Source organism: Portunus trituberculatus, chromosome 12 (genome assembly GCF_017591435.1).
Source record: "Portunus trituberculatus isolate SZX2019 chromosome 12, ASM1759143v1, whole genome shotgun sequence".
Classification (NCBI taxonomy): domain Eukaryota; kingdom Metazoa; phylum Arthropoda; class Malacostraca; order Decapoda; family Portunidae; genus Portunus; species Portunus trituberculatus.
The window spans coordinates 7,306,208-7,325,135 of record NC_059266.1 but is presented as its reverse complement, the minus strand read 5'-3'; the positions used below and the strand labels follow the sequence as shown (position 1 = coordinate 7,325,135).

Genomic DNA, 18,928 nt, shown 5'->3' with positions numbered 1-18,928 from the left:
TGCTTGAGTTGAGTGAAGTACGGTGATGTAGAGGGTGTTTATGACTTGAATGGGAGGGCCAAAATACGCTAAAATTTTTACCTCCGCTATCTGTGATTTTTTATTTGAGGTTGTAGCGAAGTGTTTGTGTTTTCAAAAGATGGTTTATCATGAGAAAAGTGTGCAAGGCTCCTGAGAAGTTAAAGATGTGGACTTTAAGAATGATATGTAGTCCTGTTAATATTGTAAACAACGTCATTTTTAAATATTATTTTTTCTAATAGGGCGAGTTGCCAGGTTTTGATATATCGAAATGATAGTCATAATTTTTGAAAAACGTTATCGATTCAGTTGAATGAAATTGGTGGGCTTTGAAATTGTGTTTAAGCAAGTCGAAGTTCTAATACTTTATTTAGTATATTTTTGAGCTATTTTTATTATTCCTTTTCTCGGCAATGTTTTTGTATTTTAGAAGTTAGTTTCGATTGATAACGAGTCAGAATTTTTATAACATTCGTGTCCAGCTGCCTTTTTGGGAATCCTCATTTTCAAAATGATTTGCGTAACGAATATATGTGACGTCATCAAGGGAGGCCGACCCCACCCCGGCTTGACCCAGGCCGATACCTGGCTCCAGGCCCGTGTGGGGGTGGGGTGGGTGTGTGTGTGTGTGTGTGTGTGTGTGTGTGTGTGTGTGTGTGTGTGTGTGTGTGTGTGTGTTGCCTTATGTTTCGTTATGAGGAGCCCACCAGCTGGAACCACTGACACCCAGCTCCCAGCTGGAGGGTGTTGGAGGAAAGGTGGTGTGTGTGTGTGTGTGTGTGTGTGTGTGTGTGTCATTTTCTTTCATGGTACTTGCGTGTGTGTGTGTGTGTGTGTGTGTGTGTGTGTGTGTAATTCACTATGGTCGCCCGGTAGTCACCCAGCCAGCCTTCCACATTACGGAACAAGCTCAGAGCTCATAGGGCGATCTTCGGATAGGACTGAGACTGTGTGTGTGTGTGTGTATGTGTGTGATGCCTTTATCTTTCGTTATGGGGGAGCTCACCAGCTGGAACCACTGACACCCAGCTCCCAGCTGGAGGGTGTTGGAGGGGGAGGTGGCTGTGTGTGTGTGTGTGTGTGTGTGTGTGTGTGTGTGTGTGTGTGTGTGTGTGTGTGTGTGTGATTCACTATGGTCGCCCGGTAGTCACCCAGCCAGCCTTCCCCATTACGGAACAAGCTCAGAGCACATAGACAGATCTTCGGATAGGACTCAGACTGTGTGTGTGTGTGTGTGTGTGTGTGTGTGTGTGTGTCGTTATTTCACCGTTCTGTATACGTTTCATCTCTGGCGTCCCTCTTTATTATCCTAGTCTGTCAACACAAACTGCAAGTAATAGCGTATAGCGAAATGTGTCCTATTCTTAGCGCTTATTGAGCAAGGGGAAGCTATTATATGTAGGAAACACATAGCCCGGAGCAAAGCAAGGTGCCTCTATCGCCTCGCCTCGCCCCGCCGTGTTAACCCCTGCAGTAACATGACGTGTTTTCATATTTATTCTGGCTATTACTCAATGATTTTATACAGCTTCACAAACTTATGTGGGGATTAAAATAGTGAAAACTGGCCATTAATCTCTGACACCGTAGACCCTTCTTATTGTAAGCAGCGCGTGCCACTGGCACGCTGCCTCATTCCGCCGGCCGAGCCGCGGTAGCTCGGCGAGACACTTCTGTACTGGTACGACTGAATGTGCCGGCATCATTTCCGGTACCGCTTGACGCTTGTACCGTCTAGCCTCTGTGCCGGGACTCTGCTGCTTCGTACCGCTAAGAATGAATAATGTGTCGGCACCACTCGGCGGATCGGTGGCCGGGACGGGTGGCGGTCTGGCGGACTGGCGTCTGGCGGTGCAGTAACACTGCAGTTGGCCGGCATTTTACCATTGCATTTCTACTTCTACTACTACTGCTGCTGCTGCTGCATACCACTCAATTCATACCATTACGAATTATTTTTTTCATGTTAGTTTGCTATAATTTAGGTATTTCCCATCAGTTTTAAAAGGGAACCACAATATATTATGAAGACGGCCGTGTCTTTTATTTATATATTTATTTATTTTTTTTTTACAAGAATATTTATGAAAGAGCTGTGATTTGTTTTATGTATATATATATATATATATATATATATATATATATATATATATATATATATATATATATATATATATATATATATATATATATATTTGTGTGTGTGTGTGTGTGTGTGTGTGTGTGTGTGTGTGTGTGTACCGTTACAGTACCGATAGTATCGGTAACGGTTTCTTTTGCACCGGTACGTACCGGTACTGAAATTAGCGGTACTTGCCCACCACTACTAACTGCCAACTGTGAACTGACTGAGTAAGCCTACTCGTCGTGTACTCGTACAGGTCTCTCTTTCCTTCACCCAAGCCCGTGTGTTGGACTGTTGGCACTGTTAGGCTTGTTCTTAGGAATTGGACTATTCCATTAATGTCTGGGTGGTTGTGCGGCATGCACCGCCGCCTTCCCCAACAAAATACCGAAAAAAGAATCTTTAAGTCTTTAGTTTGAAGGCCTGTATTACATTTTCAACGCATAAATTGAACATGTAATTGAATTATGAAAATCGAGTAAACCGAGTAGTACTCACTCAAATCCAAAAACCGAGTAAACCGAGTACTACTCGGACCGAAACTGCCATCCTTACAGTTTGCCACTCGTCCAGTCGTCCCGTCACTCGCCAGCTGACTGCCCCGGTGCTATCATGGTGTCCCTCCTCCTCCTCCTCTTCCTGGCTGGTAACACTGATTTAATACAATGTTGAAGAGAGTTAGGCCCAGTTTTAGAATCAGTATATCTCTGCCATCACGAATTGACTGTAAATAAACCTTGTGCTGTTTTGATAAGGCGAGGAGGAAAGATTAAAATAGCGCCTTTCAAGTATTTAGTTTATTACATGGTCTGAACGTGGTGGGGGAGATGTAGGGAGTTTCAAACCAAGTATACAGCTTTCTGACACACACTGTACTGTAGGGAGAGGGAAAAAATGGTAGGGAAGTGATGTATATTAGGTTGAACTGATAAACGAATGCCCAAATGATCTGTAAATTTTCCATCTTTCCTCGGCTCGTTTTGTCCTTTCTTCCAGTCCCTTCCCTCGCAGATAACACCACAAGGAGCTAAAGAAATTCGAAAGTTCATGGTATCTTATGTGTCGCCCGTTCCTCTAAGGTGACGAAACTTAATGCATCACAGGAGAGAGGTGTTGGTTGTGGGGTTGTTACTGTTCTTGTTGTTGTTTTCCATTTCTTGCTTGCCATAAGATCAGTAATGGACATGAGAGACAATTTTTTGCATTTATATATGTATTGTTTATTTGTCATTCATTCATTACCTATTTATTGATGTGTTTGTGTTTTTGTCACTTAGAAATGACAGACGTGGATGCAGCTTTTACTTTGTGACTTTATGACAGATCTAGTGCAACTGTGACTCTGCTACTCTATTTTTGACCACCCCTAGTGCTGCTTGTTACTTAGTGATCCATTATTGGCTCCCTTTATGTGAATTATGACTGCAACAGCGATTTTTTTTTTTTTTCCTGAGATTCTCTTAAATTACAAAGCAAACTCTAGCACGATAACAGAAACATACTTTTATAAGGCAGAGAAATTCATACTTTCTTTCTTAATTTTTTCTTTATTGTCTTTTGTTAAAATAGCAGAAACTAATATCTACTGGTCCTCCTCCTCCTCCTCCTCCTCCTCCTGCCATGGCAATTACTCTAAACAAAAAAAGTTGTCTTTATCCTTGCTCAGAGTTTCAGAAAGTTAGCGGTGTGACTTGACTCAGTTTGACTTTCTTAAGACGTTTGTGATTTTTTTAACTTTGCAGCTTCGAAATTCATGGTGCGGCAAAGTCTTAAAGTCGCAACTATGTGCCGCAACGCTCTCTCTCTCTCTCTCTCTCTGGTTTGGCAGTGAAATATTCCAACAATTTTTAACCTTATTTGAAGAAGCAGCCACATAGAGAGAGATAGAAAGAGAGAGAAAGAGCATAAGATAATCAAGACAGGATGAAAGGAAGAGACAGCAATGTAAATACTTAAAACACACACACACACACACACACACACACACACACACACACACACACACACACACACACACACACACACACACACACCTGTACATACTAATATATATGCATACCAACACCTGTACAATTTGAAGGAGAAGTGTGATAGGTGAACATAACACAGGGAGGGGTGGTTGGCAGTGCACAGGGAGGGTGAAGAGATGTAGGGGAAGGACTTGATAGGGATAGGTTAGGATAGGTTAGGTTAGGTTAGGTTAAATGTATGTTCTGTGGTTCTAGGTATTCATTGGAGTGTCTTTGCCGTCTACTTCTTTCTCTTTTTATCCTGTTTGGTAATGTTCTTCAAATCAGTATCTACTTTTATTTCATTTTTTTTTTATTATTATTTTTTATCATCTTTTTTTTTACATTGTTTTCTTTATTTCTTTTGTTTGTGTTTTCTATTTTTTACTTTTGTTTCTGTTTGTGTATTGGAATGACATTGCTGCTAGATTTATTCCTATCGAGTAAGAATGTATCAACTCCTATTCTCTCTCTCTCTCTCTCTCTCTCTCTCTCTCTCTCTCTCTCTCTCTCTCTCTCTCTCTCTCTCTCTCTCTCTCTCTCTCTCTCTCAAATGGGACTGTGAGGAAGTAAGTCTTTGTGTGTGTATCAGTGGTTGAGGTGTATCATTGTGTATTATCAGTGTATCAGATGACATTGTGTTCCGCCCCCCTGACACCTTGACACTTAACACCAAGCTTATAGAGATGGCTCAGTTCATGTTACCAGAGCCTTTTGTTAGTTAAGTTAGGTTAGGTTAGGTTAGGTATGTGGGGAAGATAATCATGGGTGCAGGGTCATTTGGTTCATATCTAGGTTCTGTGTGAAATATGTGTTTCTTTTTATATTTATCTTATGTATCTATAATTTTGTGTATTTATTTTTATCTATTGTATGTAATTTCTAACCACCAGTATGATTACCGAGTTTGTTCCATTCATCTATCACTCTGAAGATCAATTCCTCTCCTATCTCTTTTCAAATTAACTTTTTCTAGCGTCAATCTATTGTCTCAGTGGAGTTTAGGAGTGTTAAGTTGTCTTGGATGATTTTTAGGAGTGAGTATATAGTCTGTGATAATTTATTTGTGTTTCAACTCCTTTCTGTCTCTTTTCAAATTAACTTTTTCTAGCTTGAATGTGTCTCAGAGGAGTTTAAAAGTGTTAAGTTGTCTTGGATGATTTTAAGGAGTGAGTGTATATAGTCTGTTTATTTATTTGTATTTTCATTGAAGCTGAGGAACGTGTCTATAGGTTTACCTTGGTGCATGTGTTTAGTGGTGTGTTGAGAATAATTCAGGAGTGTTTCTGTTGAGTAGTGTTAGTTTATATTTAGTTCAGAGTGTGAATGTCAAGAAGGGAAGCTAGTGGTGTCGTGTTGCTCTCCGTGGTGGTTACAAACTATCATGTGAAGGGCAGGATGTGGTGCTGATGTGTGTATGACTAAGGGATGTGTGATCTCTGTATTTCAACCACTCTGCATTTTTACAAGCTACAATTTCTGACATACATACAATCTACAATTTTTGGTATTTTGTTCAGATGCAAACTATATTTTTTGGCCTGAATTTTTTCAGCTGTAAAAATATATTCAGTTTTTAACTTATTTTTTTCTGATGCATGATTATTATTATTTATTTATTTATTTATTTATTTATTTATTTATTTATTTATTTATTTATTTACTTACTTTATTTATTTATTTATTATTATTTTTTTCATAATTTCTTCTGATATAAATTATAGTTCTTGATCAGATGTAGGTTGCAGATTTTTACTTCCCAGCTCCTTCCTGTATTCCCTCCTTCCCATGATGTGAACTGTTTGAAGAGCGAGGCTTCTAGATACTTAGCCTCCAGTTTTGAGAGTAACCTTTTGACCTTTCTTTGTAACCTTTTGTCTTTTCTTTCCACCCCTTCTTTCACTTGGAACATTTTCATCATTCTTTGCACCTTTTCTTTCACTTGTAACCTTTTGATATCTCTTTCCACCCCCTTCTTTCACTTGTAACCTTTTGATTTTCCACCTTTTCTTTCACTTGTAACCTTTTGATCATTTTTGCACCTCTTTTCTTCTACTCATTGTCCGTGGTCAGTGTCCCTCTTACATACAAAAGGAGGAGTCACTGTATGATGTGTTTGTTGGCAGTGTGCGGCGTGGGATGGTCCGAGGGAAGGTATGAGCCTGAGTGGAAGTCCCTGGATTCCCGGCCACTGCCCCCCTGGTATGATGAGGCCAAGGTGGGCATCTTCCTGCACTGGGGGGTGTTCTCCGTCCCTTCCTTTGGCTCCGAGTGGTTCTGGGAGTACTGGCAGGGTGAGTTGGCAGGAGTTGTGCCTTGGTGTGTGTGTGTGTGTGTGTGTGTGTGTGTGTGTGTCAGTTGTGAGAGGTTGTGTCTGTACTTTCTATATTGTTTAATGTTAATTTTTCATATTCTTCTTACTCACATTGTTGGTCAGGTAAGGTTAGGTTAGGTTGAATTAGTTATTTTCCTACAGTTTATTATTCACTTTGATATATTAATTTGATGCACGTTTTGATATTTGTGTGATTTTTTAGTGGTGGTATATGTTGTTTTTTTGTGAGTTGTACCTCTGTGTAGGAAAGATTAGACAAATTTATGGATGAGGTTGAGAGATGGAAGGCCATTTCTTCAATTAATTTACTTTGTCTTTCTCCATCCATACTTTATTTTACGTCATGTTCTGTTCCTTCCACACTATAATATACCTTATACAGTATTCCACTCCTTCCACTAATTTACTTTATGTTTTGTTCCTTCCACACTTTAATATACTTTCTTTTCCACTACTTCCACACTCTAATTTACTTTGTGTTCTGCTCCTCACCTCCTTCCACACTATAATTTTCTCTTTGTTCTGCTCCTTCCACTGATTTACTCTATGTTCGGTTTTTTCCACATGCCACCACCAGGATCCAAGTCACAGAAGTACGTGGATTTCATGAAGAACAACTACCCGCCAAACTTCAGCTACCAGGATTTTGGGCCACAGTTCACAGCAGAGTTTTATGATCCTAAAGAGTGGGCTGAGCTGTTCAATGCTTCTGGGGCCCGCTATGTTGTGCTGACCACCAAGCACCACGAGGGCTTCACACTCTGGCCCTCCAAGCACTCATGGGGATGGAACAGTCTGGATGTGGGGCCAAAGAGGGACCTCCTGGGTGAGTCGGTGAGATGGGGGTACTAGCCTTAACTCTTGCATGTGTGGGTGAAGTGGTTGGGATTATAACAAAGGGAACATGAGCAAAGTCCTTAAGATCAGGTGCCAGGATAGAACCAGAAATAATGGGTTCAGGCTTGAGAAATTCAGGTTTAGGAAGGAAATGAGAAGGAACGGAATCAGTTGTCATGTTGTTAGTGCTGAGTCAATAGGTAGCTTTAAAGGATTAGACAAATATCTGGATGGGGGATAGATGGAATTAAGTAGCTTTGCTCATACAGGGACTGCCACGTGTATGCCTGACCGACTCTTTTCATATTTTCTTATGTTCTTATGTAATTCAGTTCTCTCCTTCACTCGTGTGTGTGGGTGAAGTGTGGTGAGGTGGAGGAACTTGTGAATGAGTTATCTTTCCTTTATTTTTGGGTGTGTGACTGAACCTGGATGAATGGTGGGTGAGTGGATGAGATGGATTACTCGTCTTCACTCTTACATGTGTGGGTGAAGTGTGGTGAGGGTGGAGGAACTTGTGAAATGATTACCTTTACTCCTGGATGTAGGGGAACTTGGATGAATGGTAGAGTAGAGGAACTGTGATTTGTGAGTGACTGTGACTGTGTGTAGAGCTCAAGGAAGACCTGGATGAGTGCTGGCTGTAATAGAAGGACCTTGACTTGTGAGGGAGTTGTTCCTTAACCTTTCACTACTCTTGGCTCCTCAAACATACATGATTAAGTTAAGTGTTAGTTTTAGCTGGTAACTTGCAAAGACGTCAAGTGAGTGATTGGTGCAGGAGGAGAGTCTTGACATGTGAATGAGTTACCTTCCTTACCTGTTTTGTTGTTGCTTGTAACCTTAGTGACATGCTTACTTGTAGTTTTTGAAGCTGTCTTGTGGGTACTGGGTGGTAGGTTGGTGCTTACTTTACTCCCTACAAGCTACAGTTAGAGAGCCAGCACTCAAGTGGGCCTTTTTCTTTAATCTTTTCTTTTTTTTGCCCTTGGCTGGCCCTCTTCCCTACATAAAAAAAAAAAGAAGTTATCAGTTAGTCCAGCACCTCACATGCCTTTTTTTTCTTTCTTCTTCACTTTTTTTTTTTTCTTAGGTTTTTTATATTTTGAGGTAAAGATAATCCAAGTCTTGCCTTCAGGTGAGCTGGTGTTTGCCATCCGGTCCACCACACCTCACATCCACTGTGGGGTGTACCATTCCCTTTACGAGTGGTTCAACCCGCTGTACCTCAGAGACAAGTCCAATTTGTTCCTCACCAATGACTTTGTGACCCAGAAGACTCTCCCTGAGCTGTATGAGTTGGTAAGGCTTATTGTGTTATGTTAGGTTCTTATATACACTCTTAACCCCCTTTTACCCCTTCAATACTGGGATGCATTTTTACCTTGAAATTTGTGTACAATTAGACCATTTTATTGACATTAGGAAGGGTCTATGGAAGTCACAAGATTAATGGTAACAGTTTTCACTATTTTAATCCCTCACATGAGTTTCTGAAGCTGTACAAAATCACCAAATAGTAAGTAGAATGGATATGGAAACACGCATGGTACTAAAAGGGTTAAGGACGCTAGCAATCAAGTGGGCCTTTTTTCCTAACTTTTTGTTGCCCTTGGCCGGCTTCCCTTCTTCCATAGAAAAAAGAAAAGTACCAAGATGCATTTCCATATTCATTCTTACTATTTGGTGATTTTATAAAGCTTTAGAAACTTATGTAGGAGATTAAATTAGTGAAAACTGTGGCTATTAATCTTCTGATCTCCATCGATCCTTTCTTATGTAAGCAAAATGGTCTATTCATACACAAATCTCAAGGTAAAAATGTATCCCGGTATTGAATGGGTTAATGTTAATCCTGCAGGTTGAGTTATCAGTTTTGCCTTGTGTGTTGTTTGTCAGTGTTTATGTTTTTTTATGCTAAATGGACTGTCAGATGAGAGGACTTCAGATTTAGAAGGGGCATAAAATCCAGAGAAGGTGTATTTCTAAAAGATTCTTGTTTGAGTATAAAATATATGTTATGTGGCCACTATTTCTCAAAAGTCCACAGAGATGATAAAAGTTATCCGTAGGAGTGTTTTTGCTACTGATAAGGTAGAAATCATGTTAATCTGTCAATGGAACCATGAAACTATCCTTAAAAAACCGTGTTACTGAAACAAAAGTCTTTTAGAAATACAATTTCTGGGGTCACTTTTTTTTCAAAGTCCACAGTTATGAGGAACTTTGTTTGTAAGAGTGTTTTTGCTTTTGATAAAGTAGATATCAATGAAATCTGTCTGTAGAACCATCAAACCTCCCTTAAAAACCCATGTGACTGAAGGAAGAATCTCTTTAAAATGTAGGTTATGTTGCCACAATTTTCAAAGTCCACAGATATGAGGAGCTTGGTTCGTATGAGTGTTTTTACTATATATAAAGTAAAAATCATATTAATCTGTCAATAGAAATATCAAACTACCCTTGAAAACCCGTGCAAATGAAACAAGAGTCTTTTGAAAATATAGGTTATACTGCCACTATTTCTTAAATTCGGCATGGATGAAAAACCTATTTCGTAAGAGTTTTTGAACTATTGACAAAGTAGATATCATATTAATCTGTCAGTAGAACCAACAAACTGCCCTTGAAAACCCGAAAACCCACGTGACAGAAACAAGAGTCTTTTGAAAATGTATGTTGTGGCCACTATTTTTCAAAGTCCTCAGTGTTGATCAAATTTATCCATAATAGTGTTTTTGCTATTAACAAGGTAGAAATCAAGTTAATCTATCAATACAACCATCAAATTACCCTTAAAAACCCGTGTGACTGAAACAAGAATCTTTTCAAAATATATATTATGTGGCTTTATTTTTCAAAGTCCACAGAGTTGATAAAATTTATCTGTAGGAGTGTTTTTGCTATTGATAAGGTAGACATCATGTTAATCTGCCCATGGAACCATGAAACAACCATTAAAAAATCTTGATACTAAAACAAGAGTCTTTTAGAAATACAACTTATGTGGCCAATATTTTTCAAACTCCACAGTTATAAGGAACTTTGTTCATTAGAGTGTTTTTGCTTTCGATTAGGTAGATATCATGTTAATATGTCAATAAAACCATCAAACCTCCCTTAAAGACCCATGGGACAGAAACAAGAGTGTCTTAAAAATATAGCTAATACGGCCACAATTTCAAAGTCCACTGATATGAGGAGCTTAGTTCGTATGAGTGTTTCTGCTATATATGAGGTAGAAATTGTATTAATTTGTCAACAGAACTATCAGACTACCCTTAAAAACCCAACTAACTGAAACAAGAGTCTTTTAAAAATATATGTTAGGTGGCCAATATTTTCCAAAGTCCATAGAAATGAAAAACCTTTTCTGTAAGAGTTTTTATGCTATTGATATAGTAGATACCATGTTGATCTGTCAATAGAACCATCAAATTATCCTTAAAAACCTAAGTGACTGAAACAAGAGTCTCGAAAACATATGTTATATGGCCACTATTTTTCAAAGTCCACAGAGATGATAAAATTTGTCCATAGGAGTGTTTTTGCTACTGATAAGGTGGAAATCATGTTAATCTGTCAATGAAACCATGAAACTACCCTTAAAAAACCGTGTTACTGAAACAAGAGTCTTTTAGAAATACAATTTCTGGGGTCACTTTTTTCAAAGTCCACAGTTATGAGGAACATTGTTCGTAAGAGTGTTTTTGCTTTTGATAACGTAGATATCAATGAAATCTGTCAGTAGAACCATCAAACCTCCCTTAAAAACCCGTGTGACTGAAACAAGAGTCTTTTTAAAATGTAGGTTACGTTGCCACAATTTTCAAAGTCCACAGATATGAGGAGCTTGGTTCGTATGAGTGTTTTTGTAATATATAAAGTACAAATCGTATCAGTTTGTCAAAAAATCTATCAAACTACCCTTTAAAACCAATCTAACTGAAACAAGAGTCTTTTAAAAATATAAATTATGTAGCTACTATTTTTCAAAGACCAGAGATGAGAAACTTTTTTCGTAAGAATTTTTATGATACTGATAAAGTAGATATCATATTAATCTGTCAGTAGAACCATCAAACTGCCCTTGAAAACCCACGTGACAGAAACAAGAGTCTTTTGAAAATGTATGTTATGTTGGCACTATTTTTCAAAGTCCTCAATGATGATAAAATTTATCCCTAGTAGTGTTTTTGCTATTAACAAGGTAGAATTCAAGTTAATCTATTAATACAAAAGGTTTCTCATTACTCTGGACTTTGAAAAATAGTATCCACATAACTTATATTTTTAAAAGACTCTTGTTTCAGTTAGATTGGTTTTAAAGGGTAGTTTGATAGATTTTTTGCCAAACTGATATGATTTGTACTTTATATATTACTAAAACACTCATACGAACCAAGCTCCTCATATCTGTGGACTTTGAAAATGGTGGCAACATAACCTACATTTTAAAGACACTTCTTTCAGTCACACGGGTTTTTAAGGGAGGTTTGATGGTTCTTTTGACAGATTAACATGATATCTACTGTATCAAAAGCAAAAACACTCTTACAAACAGTTTCTTATAACCATAAAATTTGAGAAATAGTGGCCTCTTAAGTTTTGTTTCTAAAAGATTTTTGTTTTAGTATCATTGTTTTTAAGGGTAGTTTCATGATTACATTAACAGATTAACCTGATTTCTACCTTATTAATAGCAATAACAATCCTAGGGATAAATTTTATCATCTCTCTGGGCTTTGAAATATTGTGGCCACATAGCTTATATTTTGAAAAGACACTTGTTTCTGTCAAACTGGTTTTAAAAGGCAGTTTGAGGGTTCTATTGACAAAGTAACCTGATTTTTACCTTATCAATATAAAAAAAACACTACTATGGATAAATTTGATAATCTCTCTGGGCTTTGAAAAAATAGTGGCAACATAACATATATTTTTCAAAAGACACTTGTTTGACTCACACCTGTTTTTAAGCGTAGTTTGATGGTTCTGTCGACAGTTTAACTGATTTTTACCTTATTAATAGCAAAGCACTACTTTGGATAAATTTGATCATCTCTGACTTTGAAAAATAGTGGCCACATACCATATACTGTACTTATTGCTTCAACTTTACATGTGTTTTAAAACAATTTGTGATTAACCCTAACTCCATTTTAATTCTTCATATGACCACATTCCTTCTGTGTAGCAGCTCAAGTTAACCTTTTCCATCTGTTTCTATTGATCACATCCTACTTTTTATACTCCAAGTTTGTTCATGTCACACTTCAGCACATCTTTGCTTCTTATTCCCTGTCTATCCACAATCCCCTCTGTAACTCTGCCACATTACCAACCTTGAATCCATCCACAGGTGAACAACTACCAGCCTGATGTGATATGGAGCGACGGAGACTGGGAGGCGTTTGACAAGTACTGGAATGCCACACACTTCCTGGCGTGGCTGTTCAATGACTCCCCAGTGAACGAGACAGTGGTGGTGAATGACAGGTGGGGTCGAGGCATCCCCTGTCACCATGGATCCTTCTACACCTGCGCTGACAACTACAACCCTGGTGAGTGTGGGTGGGGTGTGTCTGGGTGAGGTGTTTGGTGTGTATGGGTGTGTGGGTGTCTGAGTGAGAGTCAGGTGTTGAAGTGTAGGTGTGTGTGGGTGGCTGAGGTGGTGGATGGAGTGTGTTTGGTGTGTCTGGGTGTCTGGGTGAGAGTCAGGTGTTGAAGTGTGGATGTGTAGGTGTCTGGGTGGCTGAGGTGTTGGGAGTGTGGATGAAGTGTGTTTGGTGTGTGTGGCTGATGTGTTGTTTGGTTGTGTTTATATTATTACAAAGTTTTCTGAAATGTTAGTTTATTTGCCAGTCTGTTTCGTATAGCTTTAAATTTTGTGTGGATGAAATATATGAGTTACTATTATTGTCTATCTTTTTTTGTTATTACTATCATTGTGTCTTATATTGCTACAAAATTTCTCTGTTTTGAATGTGTTTTATTGGTAATCTTCTGTAATGTTAGTTTATCGCTAGTGTGTTTCCTGTACCTTTAAGTCATGGAGGAAAGGTCATTATAACCTGAAGATTAGAGGGGAATTAATTACTATTACTGATATATATGTATAGCCTATATATGTATTATTATACCACTTTTTTATATTGGATCATAATGTTCCCATGTTTTAGCACCAAATTGTCAAACTTTTTCTTAAATTTTTGACACTTTGATACTAACCTATTGCTTTTGTTTAATGTAACCCACTGGCCTATACTCTATACTGGGAAAACTACACATCCCTCTCTCCTGAGTGTAGTGACGTGCGCTCATAAGTGTGGTGTTGGTGTGTGTGTCATAACATCACCCTTCAACCCCAAATTATTATACTTTTCCTTAAATTTATATTGTTTGCATACACTACTTCCTCTGGTGATGCAGCCCACTGACCTTTACTGAGAAAACTACACCTGTCTCCTGTTGAGTTTGGTGACGTGCTGATAATTGTGTGGTGTTGGTGTATTAGGAAAACTCTACATTCTTATCTTCTGCTGAGTTTGGTGACATGTGTTCATAAGTCTGGTGTGTCTGGCAGGCATCCTACAGCCTCATAAGTGGGAGAACTGCCTGCCTGTTGACCGTCACTCCTGGGGCTTCCGTCGTGAGGCTAAGCTGGCCGACCTGCACACCATCCACGATCTTCTCACCCAGCTGGCCATGACTGTCAGCTGTGGAGGTGATGCTATTACTTGTTCAGTCTTTCCTCCTGTATTGCCTCCTTCTCTTCTAATTATTTTTCGTGTGATTATGATTTGATTATTTTTGTGTATTTTTTTTTTTTTCTTGTCTGTGTTTAATGTCTTTTTTTCTCTTGTCCCTCTTTGTTTTCTATCTTTTTTTTCTGTCTGCCTGTCTGTTTTTCTCTCAGTCTGTCTCTTCGTTTCTCTCTCTTCGTCTCCTCTCTCTTTCTCGTAATTGTCCCTTGCTTTATTGTTCTTTTTGAGTGTGATTGTTTATGTGTCTGTCTTTCTTTGTTTCCCTGTCTTTCTGTCTCTTTTCTCTCATCCTCTTCTCATACCCACCTATCTTACTGTATTCCTGTCTTGTTTTTCTGTCTATTTTTCTCTGTCCCTTGTACTCACACATATCTTCCTCAGTTTCTCTCTGTCTCCTTTTTTCTGTCTCTCTCCTATTCACATCTATTCTCCTTTCCTCCCTTCAGATGAGTAACCAGATAACCATATTTATAATCACATCGAAGAGAACCAAATTACTACTCACATAACATCATCCCTTCCAAACCCTTCTCTTCCTCTTTCTCTATTGTCTCTCATTCTGTCACACACATCTATTCTCTCCTTCCATCAAATGAATAACAACTATAGAACCACATCAAAATGCACCCAAGGGAACCAAACTCACTCCTTCCCTCTCTAACTCTCAGGCAACATTCTCATCAACGTTGGCCCGACACGTGATGGCCGTATCGTTCCGTCATGGAGGAGCGACTGAGGCAGATGGGGTCCTGGCTGGCCATCAACGGGGAGGCCATCTATGGAAGCAAGCCTTGGACTCACCAGAATGATACACTGACTCCTGGTGTTTGGTGTGTCACTTTTTGTGCCTTTAGTTTTTTACGCCTTCAGTACTGGGACACATTTTTACCTTGAGTTTTGTGTACCATTAGACCATTTTATTGACATTAGGATTGGTCTATGGAGGTCAGAAGATTAGTGCCTTCTCTATTTTAATCCCTTCAGTACTGGGACACATTTTTACCTTGAGTTTTGTGTACCATTAGACCATTTTATTGACATTAGGAAGGGTCTATGGAGGTCAATAGATTAGTGCCCACAATCTTCTCTATTTTAATCCCTTCAGTATTGGGACACATTTTTACCTTGAGTTTTGTGTACCATTAGACCATTTTATTGACATTAGGAAGGGTCTATGGAGGTCAATAGATTAGTGCCCACAATCTTCTCTATTTTAATCCCTTCAGTACTGGGACACATTTTTACCTTTTTTGTATACCATTAGACCATTTTATTGACATTAGGAAGGGTCTACGGAGGTCAGAAGATTAGTAGCCGCAGTCTTTACTATTTTAACCCCTTAAGTACTGGGACACATTTTTACCTTGAGTTTTGTGTACCATTAGACCATTTTATTGACATTAGGAAGGGTCTATGGAGGTCAAAAGATTAGTGGTGTGGTGTGGTGTTAGAGGTGGTGTGTGTTGTAGGTGAACGTGAAAAGTGTACTTAATAATTCATGGTTTTCTCGTCTTTTTTAAGTAAATGTTTCTTCCTCTGTATTTTCTAAAGCAGTATAATTCTTTCGTCTTCTTTCATCTCCGTCACAATACTCTTATCTTCATGACTCACAGTAGATGGGAAAGATGGCAAAAACTTGTCATCCTCTTCTTTTTTCCTCATTCATCTTCACAATACAGTAGAAGGGAAAAAAACATATCCTTTTTTCCTCATCCATCTTCACAATACAGTAGGAGCGAAAGAGAAACTAGTTATCCTCTTTTTTTTCCTCATCCATCTTCACAACACAGTAGAAGGAAAAAAAAAAACATATCTTCTTTTTTCCTCATCCATCTTCACAACATAGTAGGAGGGAAAGAAAAACATCATCTTCATCTTCACCAAACAGACTAAAAACTAACCAAAACCCATCCAAATCCTCCTTTTTTTTTTTTTTTTTTTTTTTTTCACCCCTCTATCTTCACCAAACACACTAGAAGGGAAACAAGATCCTAACCCTCTTATTTTCCCCCAGGTTCACCAGTAAGGGGGGGACAGTCTTTGCTATAGTGCTGAGCTGGCCCAAGGAGAACGTCTTGTCTCTCGGCTCAGTGAAGGACACGCCACAGACCAGCATCTCCCTCCTGGGCTACACCGCCACACCCTACACACTGCATGTTGGGGTGAGTTGCCTGCCTGGGTGTCTGTAGGCAAGGGGGTATTTGTTGAGTTGTGTAATTATTGTGTTTCTTTCTCTTTCTCTTTTTCTCTTTGTTTCTGTTTCTCTTTTCCTTTTTCCCTTTCTTTTTCTTTTTCTCTGTTCTCTTCCTCTCATCTCTCATCATCTCTCTCTCTCACATCATTCTCTCTCTCTCTCTCTCTCTCTCTCTCTCTCTCTCTCTCTCTCTCTCTCTCTCTCTCTCTCTCTCTCTCTCTCTCTCTCTCTCTCTCTCTCAGTATGTAAGATAGTATTAAGAGCTCTCCCTTAAGACTGACAGTTCACAGAGTATCTTTGAACAGGATAAGAGAAGAGGAAAACCTTCTAAATCTTGCTCGCATAACCCTCTTGACCTTCCTGCCCAAGTGTATCAGAGCAAAGCAGCCTCTCCACCACACAACCACACAAGACTAACACACCATGTCCCTGCTTCCTCAGTTCCACCCCACCACTCAAGGCATCAAGATCATGTTCCCCTCCATGGCTGACGTCAAGGGGCAGTGGGCGTGGGTTCTGGCCATGAAGAATGTAGTACCAGGTCCCAATGCTCCGGCTCCCCCAACAACCATGACCGCGCCAATCCCCAGGCCTTAGTGGTGATGCGGTGAAGCTCCTCGCCACACTACAAGTCAACATTCCACGGCCTCTAGTTTGGTTCCTGTTGCCTTCTCTCTGTTATTCATTGCCAGGTCTTAGTGGTGATGTTCTGCGCCACACTAGATGTCAATATTCTTGCTTGGTTCCTGGTGCCTTCTCTATTATTCATTGTCAGGTCTTAGTGGTGATACTCCTCACCACACTTCAAGTCAACATTCCACGGCTTCTTGCTTGGTTCTTGTTGGCTCTTCTCTGTGTTACCCATTGCCAGACCTTAGTTGTGATGCTCTACACTGCTATAAGTCACCATTCCGTAGCTGTTTGCTTTGTTCCCCTTGTCTTCGCCTCTCTTTCCTTGATACCTAAAGAGAATGTTGCTAAAAGGTTGAACTGTGTTGTGGATAGGATTTTTTTTTTTTTTTTTTTTTTTTTTTTTTTTTAGGAAACCAAGCAAGGATAAAAAGAATGGATAAATAATGTCCTTAACAATCAGGCATCAACTCACTATATATTTTGTCTAATTTTTATCAAGTTTGTGCATTTCCATTTCTGATGTTACCCAATACAATTCCCTGTATATATTCCACTGTATTCTGGCATTTTGAGATCATCTAACACTGATTGCCTCATTTCAACTTTATTTTGGCATTTCAAGGTCAACTGACATTGGTTGCCTTGTATTCCATTGTATACTGGCATTTTGAGGTCATTTATTACTAGATGCCTCATATTTCCACTGTATTCTGGCATTTTGAGATCAACTAACACTGATTGCCTCATATTATGCACTATATTCTGATAATTTTAGTCATGATTAGCTGCCTCATAATTCCACTGTATTTTGGTATTTTTGGACAATGTAAGACAGTTTAATTCATTATTTCACGGTTTTCTGGCCATCCAAGACTGTTTGCTTCTTAATTTCACTGCATTCTCTTCCCCCAAGACAGTTTAATTCATGATTCCACTGCATTCTGGCACCCTAAGATAGTTTATTTCATATTTCTACTGCATTATGGCCCTCTTAAGGTAGTTTACTTCTTAATTTCACAGCATTCTATTCTCCCAAGGCAGATTACCTCATGACTTCACTGCATTCTGGCCCTCTAAGACAGTGTACCTCATGTTTTCTGTTAGTTTTAAGTGTTTAGTGAAGTTTACTGACCCTGGATGAACTGCAGTGCTTGGAAGGAGAGCTAAGACAGTTCTGGTCATTGTGTGATATGCTATTGTTGTTTTTTGTTCTCATAGGTTTTATTGTGTTGTGTTTTGCGTTGTTGTGTATTTGCTAACCAGAGGATTCTTTATTGTTTTTTTTCTGTTAGGTTTATGTGTATTGACGAGGGCTAAGCACAAAATTAATGTCCAAAATAGTGATGATGTGAAAGAAAATTTATATTATGAGAGATTTAGTTTTTGGTGGCCTGAAAGTTCAGATGTATTTTGTTTTATTGTAGATTTTACATTATTTTTTTATTTGATTTGATATTTATTATTTGATAGGCATTCATGGTGATGTGTTGTATGGAACTTATTCAGAAACTGTATTTTACACAAGTATTGTTATTATTATTTATTTATTATTATTATTATTATTATTATTATTATTATTATTATTATTATTATTTTATTTATTATTTTTTTTCAAAGTACATCACAAGGTTAAAGTTGCTTGCTGCATATACTTACAGAACCGAGTATTCTCTTCAGTCACATCACATTGATAGTGGACCAATCCTTCAAGGCCAAATGAATAATGTATACTATTACTCTGAGGCAAGACATGTATTGGAAGAAGTATTAATTATAAGTGTGTTGCTGGTTTCTGTGCTCATTGTGGCAAATGATCCAGTGTTTTATAAGTTACTAAGTGTTTTGGTAACTATATGAAGTTTGAATACATGAAACTTGTGTGCTGTGCTTTCTTGCTATATTTTGTGAAGTTTGGGTATGTGTACAAGTGAACTAAAATACTGTAATGATAACCATCTGTGTGGACTTGTACCTTATGATATAAACCCAGTGATTTGTACCATGCCT

The 18,928-nt window shown here is 38.6% G+C and overlaps 1 protein-coding gene across 1 annotated transcript; it reads left to right on the top strand.

The window, feature by feature from the left end:
• The first annotated feature begins 2,659 nt into the window (after positions 1-2,659).
• On the top strand, positions 2,660-18,920 carry LOC123502740 (alpha-L-fucosidase-like). Its single transcript, XM_045251979.1, is given in 10 exon segments — positions 2,660-2,792; positions 6,282-6,449; positions 7,068-7,316; positions 8,466-8,629; positions 12,690-12,891; positions 13,914-14,054; positions 14,763-14,804; positions 14,807-14,924; positions 16,109-16,256; positions 16,730-18,920. Coding segments are annotated over 10 exon segments (1,422 nt in total). The 5' UTR covers positions 2,660-2,758; the 3' UTR covers positions 16,886-18,920.
• Positions 18,921-18,928: the final 8 nt, after the last annotated feature.